At 46.6% G+C, this 21,539-nt stretch overlaps 1 protein-coding gene across 7 annotated transcripts in view; it reads left to right on the forward strand.

The window, feature by feature from the left end:
• Positions 1 to 21,539, forward strand: part of mtmr4 (myotubularin related protein 4) — a 61,938-nt gene that overhangs the window by 8,170 nt on the left and 32,229 nt on the right. For 6 of the 7 annotated variants that reach the window (XM_029120811.2, XM_029120807.2, XM_029120808.2 and 3 more), the window contains exon 2: positions 2,978 to 3,076. In XM_029120811.2, coding sequence (XP_028976644.2) covers positions 3,044 to 3,076 — 33 coding nt within the window. In that variant the 5' untranslated portion in view covers positions 2,978 to 3,043. Of the gene's footprint in view, positions 1 to 2,977; positions 3,077 to 9,419; positions 9,558 to 21,539 lie in introns of those variants that run through there. The other variant, XM_029120810.2, reaches the window with a different exon arrangement.

A 21,539-nucleotide genomic window follows, 5' to 3' on the forward strand; every position in this document is an offset into this window, starting at 1 on the left:
TCTCCATCTTCTGAAATAATTGGCAGCTTTACATTATCTGAGTAGATTTTATTACATTTTTTAAACATTTGATTTACAGACTCACATTTTGGGAAGTTACTCGTTCTGTTGAGGAAGCGCAGCCTTTATTTCATCGTGACGTTTTTTGCACAGCTTTTGCAATATGACAGTGGTTCTCAAACTTTTCTCCATCAGAAAAGATTTCTCTCTGCATGTACAGCTGTGATCAAAGGTTTGGAGAATTGACAATATATGTACCCATTTGTAAAGAAAACAACATGTGAGCAGGCAAAAAACGTCTTTTATTTCTTATGGGATTCACATTCAACTGTAGGTCTTAACAGAATGGCACAATCATAAAACAAAACAGTGCAACAAATGAAAACATGAACTGACACCTGTTCAAAAGTCTGCATACCCTTAGTTCTTAACACTGTGTATTGCCCCTTTAGCATCAATGACAGCATGCATTCTTTTGTAATAGTTGTCTATGAGGCCCTAAATTCTTGCAGGTGGTATAGCTGCACATGAATCTTGGCAAAATGCCTCCAGGTCATGTAGAGTCTTTGGTCGTCTTGCATGAACCACACATGAGATCCTCTCCAGAGGGGCTCGATGGTCTTAAGGTCAGGAGACTGTGAACCTTCACCTTTTTCTCCTGTAACCACTGGAGGGTCAACTTGCCATTGTGCTTAGGGTCATTGTCGTGCTGGAAAGTCCAAGAGCCCATGCGCAGCTTTTGTGCAGAAGAATGCAAATTGTCTGCCAGTATTTTCTGATAACATGCTGCATTCATCTTGCCATACGTTTTTACAAGATTCCCCATGCCTTTAGAGCTCACACACCCCCAAAACATCAGTGAGCCACCACCATGCTTCACAGTGGGGATGGTATTCTGTTCACTATAGGCCTTGTTGTCCCCTCTCCAAACATAGCGCTCATGGTTGTGACCATAAAGCTCTGTTTTGGTCTCATTACATGTTGTCAGGCATATTGTAACTGGGCTTTTTTGTGGCATTGGCGCAGTAAAGGCTTCTTTCTGGCAACTCAACCATGCAGCTCATTTTTGTTCAAGTATTGTCGTATTGTGCTCCTTGAAGCAGCCTGTATTTCTCCTGAGGTTACCTGTGGGTTTTTCTTTGTATCCCGAACAATTCTTCTGGCAGTTTTGGTTGAAATCTTTCTTGGTCTACCTGACCTTCGTTTGGTATCAAGAGATCCCTGAATTTTCCGCTTCTAAGGCATTTGAACACTACTGACTGGCATTTACAAGGCTCATCTTTTTATATATTTTTCCATCTTTATAAAGTTCCATTACCTTGTTGCAATTTAAAAGCCACAGGTTGGGAAAGTGTGTGTGTGTGTGTGTGTGTGTGTGTGTGTGTGTGTGTGTGTGTGTGTGTGTGTGTGTGTGTGTGTGTGTGTGTGTGTGTGTGTGTGTGTGTGTGTGTGTGTGTGTGTGTGTGTGTGTGTGTGTGTGTGTGTGTGTGTGTGTGTGTGTGTGTGTGTGTGTGTGTGTGTGTGTGTGTGTGTGTGTGTGTGTGTGTACACTTTTTTTTATTTTTTTATTTCACAATTTCTTCTGGGATATGCAAACTTATGAGCTGTGTCTGTCCTGTATAGGGAGTGCTGCGTCTCACCTGTGGTACGTGAACCATTGCTCTACTGAAACATGATTGTTCATTTGTTTCCCGATCAGGGTGCCGCTCTGAGGAGCATGGTTGGGTGTGACCGTAGTGGAACATTCTGTTTGTGGATTTCACTCGGGCTCCCGTGCCAGTACTCTGTAGTTATCTCGTGCTTTCTGGCTGTGTGCACACGTCATGTTGCTGTGTCCCAAACCACCTTCCTTACCGGGCCCTGCGGTCTATAGGGCCAGATGAGACAAGTGCACTGTGAATGGAATAGGGGGCCGTTGGGGATTGGTACCGCCTCTCGTGGATCAAGGTCTGCGGTGACCGTTCTTCAAGGGATGTTGAGTTTCCCTCCAACAGTAAATCGCTGTTGATCCAATTAGAAGGGCCTGTCGCCCTGGATCAATGTCGGCCTGGCGTTGGCTGTGTGTGAGCGCGGAGTGTCTTCTAGCCAAGGCTGGCCTTTAAATGAGCACGTACACTGTAAATACATTTGATAGAGGTCTGTGTATCATGGCCTCTCTGAGCACCCTGGCGGAGCTGTCCAGTCAGTCTGGATTTTGATGTGGTCCAGTTCTCCTCGTCTTAAGGAGCAATCAGGGCACCCAGATTGCTGCTTTCGCCGCGGCTAAACTTTGCCGAAATGATTGGCAAGTCGATAGTAGTTAACCAGCCTTCGAGCAGGTGATGAATGACGTTCACGTCGTGTCACATCCGAGGCGAAGTCCACTGAATGATCCGTGGGGACTTATCCCTCTATCCGTCTCTATGAGGAGTGGGAGCCCACAGGACTGACTGGGGATGTGAGCAGCGCTGACCTGAGACATGTCTGGTCTGGAGAGAGCTTTACAAGACAGCCGGGTTAACTTGCTCCCGCGCGCACGCCCACTCCTGCGCTCGTGTTGTTGACGGTAGTTTCTAGGTCCTAGTGTCTTTGTTTTGGGGTACAGGTCATTCTGTTTCAGCCACCGTGTCTTGTCACTCCTTGTCTATAACTTCAGCTCTGTTTGTTTTTGCGCGCCTGGGGTCTTCAAGGCCAGCAATGTGCAAACACCTTAAATAACAAATGTTTGCCTCGCATAGCTGAACCATGAGCACTTAGAGACATTCTTCAGCCTGCCTCCTGTAAAAGTAGACTCGGAGCTTATCGCATGTTTCTTTAGCACATTGACACATCTCACCACACTGCGTTAGTGTTCAATGTAACGCAGGCTACCCCGAGCTGTTACTGACCGTAGTTATAGGCTTCTCTACCCACACTTGTCGTGTGTGTGTGTGTGTGTGTGTGTGTGTGTGTGTGTGTGTGTGTGTGTAAACCCTGTGTGCTCCTTCTCTGTTGACAGGAGGCGTTGCTGACTCGGTGCCCGGTCGAGGGGAGGAGTGACGGGAGACTGAAAGGAGAACTCCAGATGATTGGTGCAGATCGACAGACAGACAGCATGGTAAGCCAAACAGACTGTTCTGCTGGGGCGAATGGCAGGGTTTCACGCACAACTACTGAGCTGCACCTCTGACTGGTTTAAGCCTTCATTATGCATTGATGAACGCCTCTGGGCAGTTATCATGTACATTTGAACTATAATGAATGTTTAGAGTGTTATATTTTTTTATGCATACTTACTTGTCAGCATTAGGCTGCATCCTAACCAGAAAAGGAATCAGGCAAGCCTAGTTCAGGCAGCCTGCAATTGAAAGTAGTGATGTTGCCCTCATTGGATTCGAACCCTGGTCACCCACATGCGTGGCTGTGTCTCTAACCACTACACCACGGGAACTGCACACGAGGCAAGTGTCTGTGTTGCGTCTCAACATCAGATCATTGTGTCGCATTAACGTCACGCAGTTTTAATATTTTGGTAGACACCTTTAGGCATTATGTTCAATTGACAAACGTTTCTTATTAAGTTTACCTCCACCACAAATAGCATCTATGAGCGGTATTAGTTTTCACACTGGCCGTTTTTTACAGCTTATTAGCCATTCGTGAATTACATTGAGAGAATTACTATCAATATAGGTGACGAAAACTGAGAAAAAAGACGAGAATTTTTGTATTTCTACTTCCCTAACCACTATGCTATTTAACAAGTCAGTCACTCTGCCCCTCACACTCAATAAGAGAAATTAGCTCATTAAGAAAAAGATTGTTAGTCAAGTCCGTTAAGACATTTTAAAATGACGGCCAACAAGCCCTGTGTGTCTCTTTGGGAGAGTGGGCACTATGAGCCCCACTGCACAGCGCAGTGTATTACTGGTTTGTGTCATGTTAAGTGGTTATTCATGTCTTCATTGCATTTACAGTACATAGAGTATAGTAGAACTGTATGTGTTAAACTAATGCAAGGTTTTCAACCGTGTGTGTGTGTGTGTGAGAAATTAAATGGAAATGTTGACATTTGTTTTGCATCATACGTTTCATGGAATGCACGTTTCCGTGGTAGAGTGCAAAATATCCAATCAGTCTTGTTGTAACTTGACTGTGACCTTAGGGATCCAGTGTTCCTTTCCACATAACACACACACACAATTGTTACTGCATGCCTAGCCTAACTTCCCAGTTTTGACGATAGTGGTGACACTTCCTGTGCGTAATGCTGTGGTGCTCCCCTAAGATCCCTGTCTGTAGGTTTACTGATAAGGAGAAGAGAGTCATGAGACGGCCTGTGTCATTGGGTGGGTGGGATGTTGACTTCTGTACAGCCAACAGGGCAATACTTCTACATGCTCTAATCTAAAACATGCTTCAGTGATTTTGGGGTCAAAGAGTCTTAGGTGTTGGGTGTGTGTGGGGGGGGGGGGGTGTTACTGGGTGGAGGTGTAGAATATGTTTATTATCACTATGCAGAGAAATCCCTCTGTTCAGTGGAAGAGTCATTCTGTTGCAGATTGATCATTGAAAAAGTGTCAATCTGCCTGACAGGAACGGATAACTAACAAGGAGTTTATTAAAGCATCAGAAGGTCATAGACTGTCCTTCACCATTTTCTAATGCTGAGTTTCCACTGGTGCAAAACACTGGTCTTTTACCCTGAAGTCCAGATTTTCTTTCTGTTTCCATTGATACGGTCGGCCACCAGACCATGGCTGAGTAGCCCGGCTCTCACTGGGTGCAAAGCCCCGGACTTTAGGACTTAGGGAGGGTTTGCGGGTTGACGTATTCCGTGCTGTGAAAACGCGGCAGGTTGTGCTATTCGAATAGCGATGTGTGTCGTTTGCTTTAGGCTTCTTGTAATGGTTTTCATCCGATCTAACAAACAGATCCCTGATAAAATAAAGTAAAGCAACCGTAAAGGGAAGCAAAGACTCAGAATGGAAAGATTTGGAACGATCGAAGGTGAAACGATGCCATTGACTCAATAGTAAAATGTAGCCTACAGAACCTATAACAACACATTACCTCAGAATTCTTCTGAATCCTTCTATTAATGGTTGATAGTTTTGACAAAATGCTTATTAAACTAAATAATGAATAGCGTACGCTGGCTTACAGTTGCAGAATCACAAGTGTAGGTGGAGAAGGTGCCAGTCGCAGGAGTTTGCGCAAGTAATTAGTTTCATTACTCAAGTTCAAACACTGTATTGGGAACAAACTGAGCATGGTGTTATTGTTTATTTTACTACCAGAAAAATATCACCTTTTATTTGTAGTAACCGGAAAACCAAATTGAGGTGATAATTTATTCCTCCCTCCCCACCTGAGCCCCTCCTTAAGTCCTTGGTACCAAATGTATAGTAGAAACAGGAAAGTCTAGAGCCAACATTAGCATAAATCCCCGATGTATCCCTGGTACCGGGGTAAAACCCCAGTGGAAACGCAGCATAACTGTACCTAGGTTTCCATCCAGTGGGTGACAGATTTCTATGCAAGCATTTGAAAATATGCTTTTTTCTGTTTTCTTTCTCTCCACCAAATTGAATCAAAGCTGTGAAAAGAGCGCATGTAAAGGAACTTTTTAGCTCAGATTTTCAGGTATTGTTTATATATTGAATATTCAGGTTGTTGCCATTTAAATTCTTCAACTCTGCTGATAGTTTCATCAAAAACTGTCAGTTAACTCATGAACATTTGCTAATTTTATTAGCACGTGTACATAATGTCTCCCCCGTGTGACCTACAGTGAGTGGAGAAAAAATATTTGATTCCCTGCTGATTTTGTGCTTTTGCCCACTGACAAAGAAATGATCCGTCTCTATTATTTTAATGATAAGTTTATTCGAACAGTGAGAGACAGAATAACAAAAAAAATTCTAGAAAAACACATGTCAAAAAGGTTATAAATTGATTTGCATTTTAATGACCGAAATAAGTATTTGACCCCTCTGCTAAAAATGGCAAATGTCTTTGAGGTTTCAAGGCTGATGTTTGGCAACTCGATCCTTCAGCTCCCTCCACAGATTTTCTTTGGGGTTAAGGTCTGGAGACTGGCTGGGACCTTAATGTGCATCTTCTTGAGCCACTCCTTTGTTGCCTTGGCCATGTGTTTTGGGTCATTGTCATGCTGGAATACCCATCCACGACCCGTTTTCAATGCCCTGGCTGAGGGAAGGAGGTTTTCACCCAATATTTGACTATACATGGCCCCCTCCATCGCCCCTTTGATGCAGTGAAGTTGTCCTGTCCCCCCAGAAAAACACACCCAAAGCATAATGTTTCCACCTCCATGTTTGACGGTGGGGATGGTGTTCTTGGGGTCATAGACAGCATTCCTCCTCCTCCAAACACAGTGATTTAAGTTGATGCCAAAGAGCACAACTCTTTCACCCAGTTCTCCTCTGAATCATTTGTTCATTGGCAAACTTCAGACGGGCCTGTACATGTGCTTTCTTGAGCAGGGAGACCTTGCGGGCGCTGCAGGATTTCAGTCCTTCACGGCGTAGTGTGTTACCAATTGTTTTCTTGGTGAATATGGTCCCAGATGCCTTGAGATCATTGACAAGATCCTCCTGTGTAGTTCTGGGCTGATTCCTCACCATTCTCATGATCATTGCAACTCCACGGGGTGAGATCTTGGGCAGAAGAGAAGAGGAGAAAGTTATGTCACCATGTGGAGCGTCTAAGTCCCAAAGCCCCACACCCTAAATCTGAGAGGACTTGATTTATGGTGAATTTCCTGATCCCTCAAAGTTGATAGTGTAGGGTTTAGGGGTCAATTTGAGTTTGGCACAGACTTGGTCACTTAGTCAATCAAAAAAATCAATCAATCAAAATGTATTTATAAAGCGCTTTTTACAACAGCAGTTGTCACAAAGTGCTTTACAGAGACACCCGGCCTTAAACCCCAAGGAGCAAACAACAGTAGTGTTGAATTTCAGTGGCTAGGAAAAACTCCCTAAGAAGGTCGAATTTTAGGAAGAAACCTAGAGAGGACCCAGGCTCAGAGGGGTGACCAGTCCTCTTCTGGCTGTGCCGGGTGAGATATTAAGAGTCCAAATGGAATAATAAATAAATTTCTCTTGGCTAAATCCAGAGTATATTTGATTTTAGACTAGGTCAGAAGTATGACCAGGTGGACAAGGACAGGAACAGCAACGGTCCCCCCAAACCAGGTAATCCGCAGGTGTGGACCAGGACCTCATCTCCTAAAATTTAAAATTGGAGGAAACTGAGAAAAGTTAGTAGTACATCCCTCATGTCCCCCAGCACAATAATATAGCAGCGTAACACCTTGTAAACTGAGACGGGGGGGTCCGGTGACACTGTGGCCCTACCCGGGGGAGGCCCCGGACAGGGCCCAACAGGCAGGAAATCAATCCAACCACATTGCCAGGCATCAACCAAAGGGACACCCACCAACCGCAACCCCCCTGAATGAGGGCCGAGTATTGCTAGTAGCGTACAGCCCAACTGCACAAGTGCGCAATAGAGAATCAACAACAAGCCAGTGACTCTTCCCCCGAAGGGCATTGGAGGGAGGGCATCCCAGTGGCGACTTAGTGACACAACAAGACATTAGGGCCCCAGAGTAGCCCCATCCCTGGGCCCCAGAGTAGCCCCATCCCTGGGCCCCAGAGTAGCCCCATCCCTGGGCCCCAGAGTAGCCCCATCCCTGGGCCCCAGAGTAGCCCCATCCCTGGGCCCCAGAGTAGCCCCATCCCTGGGCCCCAGAGTAGCCCCCTCGTGGCACTACAGCTTAATCTCCCCCATCGCCAGATAGTTGCTGTCCCTCCATGTCTGTCATTGTTCCATACAATACATTAAGGTAATGAAAGAACTACTTACCGGAGGCTGTCCATATATCTGGCCATCCTGCCCCTCCCCCTCGCTGGGTGTTTGGAACCTCTGCTAGCCAATCACAATCCTCCAACAATATATAACTGTGTTCTGTATCTATGCCATCCCCTCCTAGGCTTCTGGCGTTTTATTGGCTATCCTTGGCTGAGGGCTATCACTCACAGCCACTCAGCAGTCAGGATTCCCTCTGTCCTTTGTTACATCACAAAGAGAACACAGTGACCTGACCAGCCTGTCCCAGGCCAACCCAGACCAGCCCAGAGGTCTGCTGAGGACATGATTGAACCATCCTGTAGAAATGTGTTGTGTAGGACAGAAATGATTGCCCCCTCCCAAGAATGGAGTGTAATGTTAGCTCTATCCTCTGGATTTCTGTGTTGGGAACATTGCTTCCTGTCAAACACACCACAGGCCATTGTAATAATGTGTGTGAAATAGAGGCTGGGCCATGATTAATATTGGCTGCAATGCTGTCTGAGGTCACTGGGGCTTGCTGAGAGGAACCTCTATGATGGGATGTGTTCCATCAGGACCCCGGGGAGAGCAGCCTGGACATGGACCGCATTGCTGCGTCTTGGTGCATGTGCTGCTGGGTGTTACAGTGAAAATGCAGGTCACTTCCACTGAAGCTCCTTGTGTGGCGTGCGTGCGCTGACTATGCAGCTCCTCACGACGGGGGCAGGAAGGCTGGGCTGTGGCGCTGAAACGCTGTGTCACTGGAGCTCTGCGCATTGGCTCATCCCCCCCCACCCCCTCCATTTTCTGCTCCGACCTTAACCGCACGCCACAGTTGCGGACGAAGCGGCTTGGTGATGCTGCCGCAGCGCTATTTCTGTGTCCCGGCATACAAACAAAACCCTGTGAAGAACAGCGGCCGGTGTGAGCCCTGCGTGTATGTCCCCCCCCCGTGTGTGTTTGTGACGTGATGTGGTCCCTGGCCACAGCGACCTGCAGTCGTGCCGTGTTCCGGCGGGGTACTGGGAGGGCTGCCTGGGCACACAGAGGATCTCGGTGAAGGATGAACCCAGGAAGGAGAGGGAGGTGGGCGATTGGTGGAGACGGAGCGCTGCAGAGGGAGAGAATGAAGCGAGAGCAGGTGATTGGGCTAGGGTGGAGATGCGCGCATGGCATGCGTGTGGGGGGGGGTGGAGCTCCGCGTCAGGCAGTTCCTTCTGTGTATTTCCTCTCTCTGTCTCCGTCGGCGTCTCCACATCTCCTCCTCAGGCACACAGCATCCTGGCTCCCTCGCATCTGCTCTCTTCCCTCTTTCTCTTCCTTCATCACACTCTCCTGTTTCCCGGCTCATTTTTATTCACTCATATTCCCGGGATCTTTGTTCTCATGGACTACCTGTTTTGAGCGACGGGGGGGGGGCACTGGCACTCCCTCGGTCTTCACCCCCCTCTCTCTGGGGCGGCGTTGGGGAGGGGGGGGCTGGGTGGGGGGGGGCGGTTTTGGAGGTCCTACAGCTATCCCTTTGCACCTCCTGGGCTCGAGTTGGTGGGGGGGTGGGTGGGTGGTGGTGGTGGGGGTGGGTGGGTGGGGGTTAGGGTGAGGATGCTAATGCCAGCCGGTGGCGCTGCGCTCTTTGTCCTGCTCCTCTGTCGGCCGCGTCTCTCTGGGACAGAGCCCTGCCTCTCATCACCATGAGCCTGGCAGCACGGGTCTCCTGCTCTATACTCAACTGCTTTGTAAGTGGCTCCCTGCACGTTTTTATTATTGTGTGTGTGTGTGTGTGTTTGAACGCGCCATGTTACTCCCCTTCCTACGCCACGCATGTGCCTGTCAGTTAGCAAGGATGGGGGGGTGCATTGGGTTGAGTGAGTGTGGGGGGGGGGGGGGGGGCAGTGTCGACATGAGTGCTGTCACAGCTGTTAAGTAAAAAAACGCTGATGGCACAGAAAGGACTAACTCTGATCCTCTCTTCATGCATGTGAGAATGTTCATCTGTTTGTCGCTGTTCCTGTTTAACCGGAACCCTGTCGGGAAAAGCCTAAGAATGAGGTGGAACGCGTGTTGTGGTGGAGAGAACACACACTCACTTTCTGCTGTTGCAGCTGATGTTGTATTCTAGCAACCTCTACCAGAGCTTTGTTAGGTATGGGGCTGTTCTGGCCTCTACCAGAGCTTTGTTAGGTATGGGGCTGTTCTGGCCTCTACCAGAGCTTTGTTAGGTATGGGGCTGTTCTGGCCTCTACCAGAGCTTTGTTAGGTATGGGGCTGTTCTGGCCTCTACCAGAGCTTTGTTAGGTATGGGGCTGTTCTGGCCTCTACCAGAGCTTTGTTAGGTATGGGGCTGTTCTGGCCTCTACCAGAGCTTTGTTAGATATGGGGCTGTTCTGGCCTCTACCAGAGCTTTGTTAGGTATGGGGCTGTTCTGGCCTCTACCAGAGCTTTGTTAGGTATGGGGCTGTTCTGGCCTCTACCAGAGCTTTGTTAGGTATGGGGCTGTTCTGGCCTCTACCAGAGCTTTGTTAGGTATGGGGCTGTTCTGGCCTCTAGCAGCCTAGCCTACTGAGTCTCTCCCATAGAGAATAGAGGGACTATACTAACCTTGCCAAACACAGAGCAGAATTCAGACAAGACTGTTGTATTGTATACAGCACATAAGTGGTGCTTTAGTAATGGATGAGCTGTTGAAAGCACAAGGCTGTCTGGGGTTTGGGGGTGAAGTGTGCCGGGCTAATACTCTGGTTCAGTCCGTGTTGATATCGGGCTGCAAGGGCGATATAAACTGTTGGGGCAGGCAGGTGTTGGGGTTGGATGGTATGACACTGAAGATGCCCTTTCTCTGTCATTGTGACAGTGGGGGGCGGGGGGGGGGGGGTAAATGGAGAGGGTGGAATTGTTGTCCTGCAGTTTTCTTTTCCAGCAGGTGGTCTCCGTAGCGTTCTGTGTTCTGTCCCGGTTATTCCACAATGATGGAAGCGCGACTTCCGGCAGGTTTTCATCTCGTCTGTTCTTTCGTGTCCGTGCAAAGAAGGAGAGGAGCCAGTGGGAATTGACGTATTTTTTTAACCCATGCTCCTCCAATTAACCTCTCGTTCCTCAGTCCAGGCTAAACCAACCAAAGCCACTGAAGTTTGTAGTGATCTCTGATTGGCTAACATCCATTATGTCAAGAGGGAGAAGACATGTCCGTTATATTGACTGACCGGTTGAATTTGAAGTGCAGTGCTGTTTTGTTGTTTTACGGTTGTTTATCACGCGTTGTCACCCCTCACTGTCCTTTATGATTGATTATCAACGGTCCCTTGTTTATGTTGAAAGAGCCTAGAAAAGGATGGAAATAAGTGTTGTGGTTTGTTAGTGTCCCAGTCTCACAGCAAGTGACTGGGCCATTTTATGCACTGCCAACTCAAATAAATTCCTGACTTGAGTTTCTAGCACTTACGTTAGCTTGCAGCTAACATTGCTTTTGGCAAAACCTTTGGATATATATATATATATATTTAACTGCTTCAATTTCTCCCTCCAGTTTTGTTGCAAAATATATTCCTGTTCCGTCATTGACACAAAACTAGCTCTGGGACAGGGGAGGGCTGGGGCTGAATTGGTTATCTTCTTGCATTTGGTCAGGTTTTGTCACTGCTAGAGAGAGTAGTAGAGCTCAGGTTTTATTGGCAGGTTAGAAGGAAGCCAGGGCAGGGTCTGCTGGTTAACTGCAGGTCTCTTTAACCAAAACCCCCCTGAAGCCCATAGTGACTTCTGATTGGCCAAGGCATGTGTGACCAAGTGTGTCAAGGGGAATCCACAAGAGGGAGGCAACATTCCCATTCCCATTAAAACCAGATGCCTTTTATTTTGCTCTCTCGTTTTAAAGGTGTGTGTTATACACACTACAGCACCCCTATTTGCACTCTACCATTAAGTCGGCCGTCTTTTGAAGCCTCATTGATGGATGCGTTGCACTGGTTTTGTTGGCTTTGCCTACTCAGTGCCTCACTGCTAGTCTCCGGTGGTAATAAGGGTCTGGTCTCTGGGATGGTGACTCTTCCAACACCAAGTTAGTTAAATCTGATTGTTGCTCCATAGTGGTTGAATCACTCTTTGAAGGGTGGTAAAGAAGTACCCTGCATTTCAGACCATTTTGCTGGTTAATGTTTTTCTATGATTGTGTTTACTTTTGCCTTTCTTGGATGCGTTTATATTGATTCCTGTATGCATTTTAAACATGATTGATTGATAAAACATGAATTCCTGTCAAAATAATCATAAAAAATTACACTACAATTCACAGAAAATATGATTAATGTTGTTTCTGATTTAGTATGTTAGCTTACATCTTAACATCTTCAGCTTGCGTTCTTTTGGCAGTACTCCAGAAGACAAAGTTCCAAACTCCAACGGACTCCTACTGTCTCGCTGCAAAACATATTCCTGATAGGGAGTTGATCTATAAATGGCTTAATGTAATTGGTTGGTTTTTGTTTCCATGACCGTGGCACCACTTTAGCTGGCATCATCTCTGTGTGCTTGCTAAGTGAATCTGGAGGACTGTAACTGGAGCCAAGTGCTTTTGTAATAATGACGGCCTCGCTCCGTGCCTCTGTCGGGCCGGGCCTCGCTCCGTGCCTCTGTCGGGCCGGGCCTCGCTCCGTGCCTCTGTCGGGCCGGGCCTCGCTCCGTGCCTCTGTCGGGCCGGGCCTCGCTCCGTGCCTCTGTCGGGCCGGGCCTCGCTCCGTGCCTCTGTCGGGCCGGTCCTCGCTCCGTGCCTCTGTCGGGCCGGGCCTCGCAAATGTTTCAGAAAATGTTTAGCATGTTAAATTTTACATAAAGACAGATACCTCAGGCGTGCCAAGTTCAGACGAATGCGTTTGTTTGTCTTATGTCATGACTTGAGGCTGGTTAATTAGGTTGGTTTTTCTAAAACATTTGCTGAAGGTGGGGCCCCCCTGCGCTTCTAGAACAACCCGCTGCCCTCTACCATGTTTTAGAACGCACAGGGCAATGAAATATTAACACCCGGGGGGGGGGACCGAGGTAGGATGATTCATCATTTTCTCTAGCTGCTTTGCTTAACTCGGTCCACTGTCAGCCCAATATCAGTGCCCTGTTAGGACTTCGTCTGTGTCTCTGTCGGTGTCTCTCGCTTTTTCCTTCCTGATGCCTTGTTGAATTGGCTGTACTGTTGAATATTCAAGGCTGTGTGCCCAGTAGATGTTTTTGCTTTTGTGTGTATGTGGTGCTGTAGTCACCGTGTCTGTATTCTGGCCGGGTGGGCCCTTACTGTAATCGTAACTGGTAGAAACTCATCGCAGGTTTGCTGTAAAGAAGGTAATTATTATTTTTTTGACAGTTTATTATAAAATTCCCGTGTCCTCTGGAATGTGTTGTTGTACATAACAATGTGGTCTGTTGTGCCAAAACATTCATAGGTTTGTGTTATTAGTAAGGACATGACTCCTCATTGTTCCTACGGCTGTGACATAATGGCAACCACAAGATTGTGATGTTTCCAAGGAAGAACGGGCTGAGGAACTAGGAACTAGGAACAGGAAGAGGAAGAGGAAGTGAGGGAGGGGGTGGATTTTCATCTCCATAGCAACCTCATTCAGACTATTGTTTGCGATTTCTGTCCGCTAGTTTTTCTCTCATGTTCCCTCTTTTTGCGGCCAGGCGATTTTTTTTTTCTATATTTTTGTTTATACAAAAGGGATTTGTACGCCATTGTTTTTGGCAAAATTAAAAAGCGCAGTAGACCGAGGCCTTTTCACCTCCAGTGGCTGTAAGCTCCACTGTCAGACAGTGTCGAGGACCTGGCTCAGAACACATGTAAGGATCACAGTATCGCGTTAGCTGAATGCCCCGGTGTCACATGTCAGGAATGAGGAAGATGAGAGGTGGACGGATGGAGGAAGATGAGAGGTGGAGCGATGGAGGAAGAGGGGGCTGGGAGGCTGGCAGCGACACGGGGCCGGCTGGGCAGGCTTTCAGAACAGCAGTGACAAAGCAAAATTAAAAAAAGCTGTTGTCTCGCGTTGGTCACAGAACGCACTGTTCTTTATCCTCCTGACTTGACCTGTAATCTGTCTGTCTCTATCTGGGTCTGTGTTGCTCTCCAGTTTTACCTACTAAAGTTGATTGTTTGTTCTGAAGGGGGGTTGTTGTTTCTGAAGGAGGGTTGTGGGAGATGGAGGGAGGCAGACGGGGGGCGGGAGGGAGGCGGACGGGGGGCGGGAGGGAGGCGGACGGGGGGCGGGAGGGAGGCGGACGGGGGGCGGGAGGGAGGCGGACGGGGGGCGGACGGGGGGCGGGAGGGGGGCGGACGGGGGGCGGGAGGGGGGCGCTGTCTGCTCAGAATGAGCCCCAGTGTTCGGTGGTCACATGCCCCCACCCCTTTCCAACATGTCTGTGGTACATTGCAATATGCCATACGTGCATCAAACAACCTTATTTTCAACACTAACTGCATGATGGATCAGCACTAACTATTTCATTGGCTTTCTGCACCTGACACAAGCCTTCATTATGACAATATGGAATTGTAATTGAACATATGCATTTGATGTATATTGTGAGTCCAAAGTTCTACACTCACCTAAAGGATTATTAGGAACACCATACTAATACTGTGTTTGACCCCCTTTCGCCTTCAGAACTGCCTTAATTCTACATGGCATTGATTCAACAAGGTGCTGAAAGCATTCTTTAGAAATGTTGGCCCATATTGATAGGATAGCATCTTGCATTTGATGGAGATTTGTGGGATGCACATCCAGGGCACGAAGCTCCCGTTCCACCACATCCCAAAGATGCTCTATTGGGTTGAGATCTGGTGACTGTGGGGGCCATTTCAGTACAGTGAACTCATTGTCATGTTCAAGAAACCAATTTGAAAAGATTCGAGCTTTGGGACATGGTGCATTATCCTGCTGGAAGTAGCCATCAGAGGATGGGTACATGGTGGTCATAAAGGGATGGACATGGTCAGAAACAATGCTCAGGTAGGCCGTGGCATTTAAACGATGCCCAATTGGCACTAAGGGGCCTAAAGTGTGCCAAGAAAACATCCCCCACACCATTACACCACCACCACCAGCCTGCACAGTGGTAACAAGGCATGATGGATCCATGTTCTCATTCTGTTTATGCCAGATTCTGACTCTACCATCTGAATGTCTCAACAGAAATCGAGACTCATCAGACCAGGCAACATTCTTCCAGTCTTCAACTGTCCAATTTTGGTGAACTCGTGCAAATTGTAGCCTCTGTTTCCTATTTGTAGGGATACCCGGTGGGGTCTTCTGCTGTTGTAGCCCATCCGCCTCAAGGTTGTGTGTGTTGTGGCTTCACAAATGCTTTGCTGCATACCTCGGTTGTAACGCGTGGTTATTTCAGTCAAAGTTGCTCTTCTATCAGCTTGAATCAGTCGGCCCATACTCCTCTGACCTCTAGCATCAACAAGGCATTTTCGCCCACAGGACTGCCGCATACTGGATGTTTTTCCCTTTTCACACCATTCTTTGTAAATCCTAGAAATGGTTGTGCGTGAAAATCGCAGTAACTGAGCAGATTGTGAAATACTCAGACCGGCCCGTCTGGCACCAACAACCATGCCACGTTCAAAATTGCTTAAATCACCTTTCTTTCCCATTCTGACATTCAGTTTGGCGTTCAGGAGATTGTCTTGACCAGGACCACACCCCTAAATGCATTGAAGCAACTGCCATGTGATTGGTTGATTAGATAATTGCATTAATGAGAAATTGAACAGGTGTTCCTAATAATCCTTTAGGTGAGTGTATGTCGCATTATTAGGAAAACATCAGACCTTCAGGAACTTCGCTATTCCCAGTCCTGTTTTAACCCCGGCAGTTTGCCTGACTGGTTCTGCCAGGGGAGGTCATTTGAACCTCTGCCTCTCCTCTCCTTGCTCTCCTCATTCTAATTTAAAGATGTTAGTTTAAATGTTAATTTTGTTTTGCTTAAATTCAGTGGCTCTTCAAGTAGGCCATTTATCGTCAAGGCACCTAAGCGTAAAATGAATAGTCAACGGCTGCATACGAAACGGCTGTTCCAAAGATAAAGTCAAATGCACATCCTTCTGCAGGTGCAGGGCCAAACAAAGTTTAATGTTAAAGCCAAAACAGTTCCTGTGCACCTACACTCCAACCAAAATATTGAATGTAATGGATCGTGTTGCCCCGTTAAAGGTAAAGAAAACTGAGCACACAGATAGCACCATGGAGAACCAGCATGATGGTAAACGCTCTGAGAATGTAGGAAAGCGGAACATAAGAAAACAAATCTTCAAATTCACTGACCTCTATAAACAAAGCCTTGGTAGCTTCAACAATGAGTTACGCAGGGCCAGACAGCAATATTTATCGGGAATGATCAACAAAAAGATCAACAATACCCGCACACTATTTGTCATGATCGACAAGCTTACAAACCCAATAAAGCAGATAGCATCAGAACTCATGTACACTGTGAAATGTAATGAATTTGCGTGTTTCTAAGTATTAGACGGAACATCAGAACTACACAGTCTATCAAGGACTCTGTTCCGTCACCATGACCACCAAGACATAATTTGATTGTCGCATTTTAATACAATTGATCAAAAACTGTTTGACATTTTAAAGCTTCCACTTGCTGTCTCGACACACTGCCATCAGACTTTTTAATTAAAAAAAATATTATTTAATTAACTCTATAACAATGGACCTACAGCAAATAGTTAATAGTTCTCTGCAATCAGGCATTTTCCCAACGTCTCTAAAAACAGCTGCCGTTAAGCCCCTATTAAAAAAGAGATCACTCGATGCATCTATAATGAACAATTATAGACCTGTATCAATTCTCCCTTTTATAGCCAAGATCATTGAGAAGGTTGTCTTCAATCAACTCAGCAATTTTGTGACTTCAAGCGGTCTCTTAGAATAATTTCAGTCAGGTTTCCGACTTCACCACAGTACTGAAACGACCCTGATTAAAGTTTTCATGAATATACGCCTGAATACTGATTCTGATAAAATAACAGTTCTATTAGATCTATTTGATACTGTAGATCAACACTTATAGATAGGCTGGAAAATTGGGTAGGACTCTCCGGGATAGTCCTTGATTGGTTCAGATCTTATCTAGATGGCCGGAGTTACTTTGTCACCATTGGTAATCATGAATCTGATTGGGTGGCTATGACATTCGGAGTTCCACAGGGATCAGTTCTCGAACCGCTTCTGTTCAATTTCTATATGCTACCTCTGGACTAAATTCTACAGAACATCAACTTTTACTGCCACAGCTATGCCGATGATAATATATATATGTATCTCTCTCGAACCATATGACAACAGCTCAATAGACTCTCCGTGTCACTCTATAGAGCACATAAATACCTGGATGAACCAAATTGTCAATTAAACAAAGATAAAACTGAGATTATTGTGTTTGGCAACAAAAATAAAAAGTATAAAAAAGAGATGGATTCTCGGGCCCTTAAAACCAGGGATCAAGTGTGTAATCTTGGTGTTTTGATTGACTTAGACCTCACATTTAACAGTCATATAAAAGCAGTCACCAAAACAACAGCATTCTATCATCTACAAAATATAGCAAGAAAGGCTTGGTGTCCCAAAAGGACTACTGTAATGGCCTCTTAACTGGAATCCCGAAAAAGACTGTAAAACAACTGCAGCACATTCAGAATGCTGCTGCTAGAATGTTAACCGGAACCAAGAGAACAGAGCACATCACTCCGATTCTTAAATCTTTGCATTGGCTTCCAGTCAGTTACAGAATAGATTTCAAAGTCTCAGGCTGACCTCTCCCCAAGGCCAGGCACGTGTACAGGTGAAGCTCAACCTGTGCAGAGCACATGCCCCTTTTACTATTTAGTGCCCTTTCTCGTGGACGTGCTGGACTACATTGAAGTGTATCGCCCTCACCGACGGGCAAGTGTCGTCAGTTTATTTTTACGTGCGTCACTCACTCCAATAGCCGCGTGTCACTCACACCAACACGCCCGTCTATGTGCGCTGACAACTCCGCCCACTTTTTCCCGATTCAGCACATGGTCCGAGCACGGTACTGCCCAAGGCTGTGGTCAGTATCCATGCTCCATGACTGATGGTCGTTGTCATAGTGACACACATTGCAGAGCAGGTTGATTGATGACCCAGCAGCTGCATCATCAGACCGGCTGTATTCTGATATGCTTAAAGGTCATTGGTTCACACAGGTTTAATTTTAATCTTACTATATATGCTAGGCAGGGTTCACTAGAGGCTTTTGTTGAGGCTTTGATGACTGTCTGTTTCATAGTAAAAATATTTAATGTTGGGCAAGACTATAGCTTTGCCTTGATGGAGGACCTTGTATTCACAGTACGATGGATTTGGGAGAGTTGAAGATCTCTGCTAGCTTTCCTCTGACATGCAGCCTTTGATTCTTGCGCAATGCTTAGTCTCACATGACCAAACACTGTACTGTACTGTAAGGTTCGCTGTTTTCTTGGCATCAGATCATCTAGGTCGCACAATATTAGGCGATTTAATAAGCTATTAATCTATTTGTTCATTTGTCCCTTTTTCCATGGGACATTTTGGCCGTAGATATTTGTCTGCCATACAACTACACCTGGTACCATTTCGCAGCTAATGTAAACACTGATCGAGACAACATTAGTGTGCGTTTTGAGTTCTCAAGAAAGGATTACATTTCTGGTTGACGACCGTGGAAGGAAAATAATTTAGAGTTCAGTGGTAATGCTCATTCTGAGCAACTGCCATTTCTTTGTATGGTCACCATGGCGCCTTCATGGAGGTACAGCGTGTGCAGGCTAGACGTCACAGAACATCTCATTGCTTCTAATGACAGTGACGGGGCCTAGAAAAACTGAGCTGTCTGGATCTCAGTGTTCATTTGAGAACATCTGCGCCGAGGTCGTCGGCGTTAGCATCGCGTGTCTCCTTTGATGGGCTCTGCCTGTGGTGTTAGCTCGCCCAGTGGTTGAAGAACGCCTTTTCAGCACTCAAGTTTTCACGGGTACATCTCACGCTTCCTGTGCCGCTGCCCACATTTCTGCACCATAATCAACCCAAAGCCAGAGGAGGGGAAACGCAAAACAGCGGCGTCTTTGTGGCAGGTGTGTGGATCCAACCTACTGCCGCTCTCATCCACTTTGGCTCTGTTTTTGGTTACACCGGTAACGAGGCGTCAGTGATGGCGCTGTCTGTTGGCAGATTTATCACCGTGACCTGTGAGTTGTTCCTGGAGCCTTCCCATGGTGCCGCCTCCACGTGTTGGTAGCAGAAATGGGCGTCCCGTCCCTGTCCCGTTGGGTTCACATGGCTCAATGCTGGCGGCTGTCGATATGATGATCCGTTCCTCGTTTTGCTTATTTAGAGTCATTTTGAAGCGCTTGCATGCATCCCATGTCAGAAAAGTTGCTCCGTAAACAGCTAGATTTGGTCAGGGTTCTTCCTACTTTCACAAGGCATGAAATGTTGTGGAGACTTTCCACTTGAACGTGGCTGATAGTGTCACAGGGACTTTTCCACTGATAATGTCACAGGGACTTTTCCACTGATAATGTCACAGGGACTTTTCCACTGATAATGTCACAGGGACTTTTCCACTGATAATGGTGTGTGCGTGTGAACATGCCAGGGCTGACTTGCATCTGATTCGAGGCCCCTTCGTGGCATGCAGCGTCATCTTCGTCGCAGTGTCTCGTCTGGCTGCTGTGGGCCCTCTTCCTCTCGTCACCATTGTGTCTGAGCCATGGTATTGATGGATGGAGGGGGATGGGGGGAGGGAGGGAGGACACCTGCTGCTGGGGGAGACAGCCGGGTTGGGAGGAAGGAGTTATATCTGTATCCTCCTAATGCTTCCAGGTTTTCTCCTCTGTGGAGGTTAGACGGTAATGGTTGTCTAGCGCTCTAGGTCTGTGTGTGTTGGTGCTCCACACACTAGTTCCTGAGCAGGTTTCCCGTGTGCTTTTCTATTTTTCCAAAGGATTTCTGCAGTAGGCATTCATCCAATAGATCACATTGACGTTGCTAGGCGATCATCTGCCAGTGATACTTCAACAAACCATGAGTGCGTTTTTTGTTTTTTTTTCCATTCTGAAGTATTGAATACTATTGAAAGATGTCCTTTAGCATTTCCTAGCCCAATGTTTGACTGCAGTCATCCGGAACAGCCGCAGAGCTGTATAGTAGAGGTGTGTTTTTCAGCTCTGCGCTTATGTTATTAAGAGGATGTCTTTTTTAATTTTATTTTTCAATTCTTTACCTGAGTTAGTTGTTGTGGAGCCGTTGGTGTTCGGCCTCCTGGTTATTTCATTGCATTGCTGAAATACACCCGTCAGTCTGACTGTGGAATCCACCTGTCGGACGGGTGTCATTCCTAAGAAACCTAGGGTTTGTCATCATCTCATATCTGTCGCGTTCCTGCCTTCAAGGTCACAATGTCCTATCTCTACCCGGTGTCCTCCCTGGCCATCTGTCATCCTCTCCCCTTTCTTGGCAGGCATCCCTCCTTCAATTAGTCTAGCAGCATGTCTGCAGTATGTAGGGGAAAAGTATGATGAATTCAATTTACTACACTTTATTCATCCAAGAGGCTATTATTACTGACAGGCATGGGGTATAAATGCTAGACAACAGCAGCTAAAGTAGCTGTCCTGTGTTTCTGCATTTCTGTCCACTATGACTCATTACTTTTGAGTGATATCGGTTTCCTTCTCTTTCATTTGATGCTGAAAAGCTGCTTTTCTGTTGTATGGAAGGTGGGGAAATAGTCATGCTCATCATTTTTAAACGGTCCGTTTTTCATTGGTGTCTTTTGAAATGCTTTATTCTTTATTTGTCTGACCTGAACTCGGACTAAACATTTGCCTCTGATATTTCCGGTCACGTGTTCGCACGCCTTCTAACTGAGGTGTGTCTCAGGGTTATGGCAGCCGTGGGTGCCAGGTGATGTCCGGTGTTACGCCTTGGGCTGTAGCCGGGCTGGTTGCCATGGTGACGTCTGTCGCCGCCGGTTGTCTGTGGCGGGAGACTGACACCGACAGAAGGCTTCTGGAGCACACTCCGTCACTGAATAAAGAGCTTGTCACTCGTAATAGGTCATAACTGATGACCACCTAATGGAAAACTCCTGACTGGCCTGTGAGAGCTCTAAGGGTAAACTCTCAGAGCAGGAGGGATGCTTTGTCTGTAGCCAACTGCAGCTGTGCTCTAACATCTAAAAGTATATATCGCGGTAGCGCCCCTGGGTGCTGGTTTATCCCAGCAAGCAAAACATTGTTGTAACCCCAGACATGCATACCTGACTCTTGGCTTGATTTGGTAAAGATGAAGATTAGGAGTGGATTATTTTACTGAAATTTCTTTTGGTAGATTATATTTTTTTATGCACAAAGCGGCTTCTACACTTAAACCATTACGTGTGATATGCCGCTGTGCCCTCTTAGTTAACTCCGACAACGTTAGGACTCCTAACCAATAATTAATTGGGATGGCCCTGTCTGTGTTTGAGGAGAGCGCAGTGTTCTCTTCTGTTAAATCACAAAATGTTCCTGCAAAACAACCAGAATATCTTATTAAAGAGATGACCTAAAGGATAATGCGAAATTCAGCATGAGAACACAGGGTTGGATGGTACTGGATACACAACAGGATGTTTCTGAAGTCTGTCAGACTCCCTTGAATTGATAT

This window comes from Esox lucius, chromosome 7, assembly GCF_011004845.1.
Source record: "Esox lucius isolate fEsoLuc1 chromosome 7, fEsoLuc1.pri, whole genome shotgun sequence".
NCBI lineage: Eukaryota > Metazoa > Chordata > Actinopteri > Esociformes > Esocidae > Esox > Esox lucius.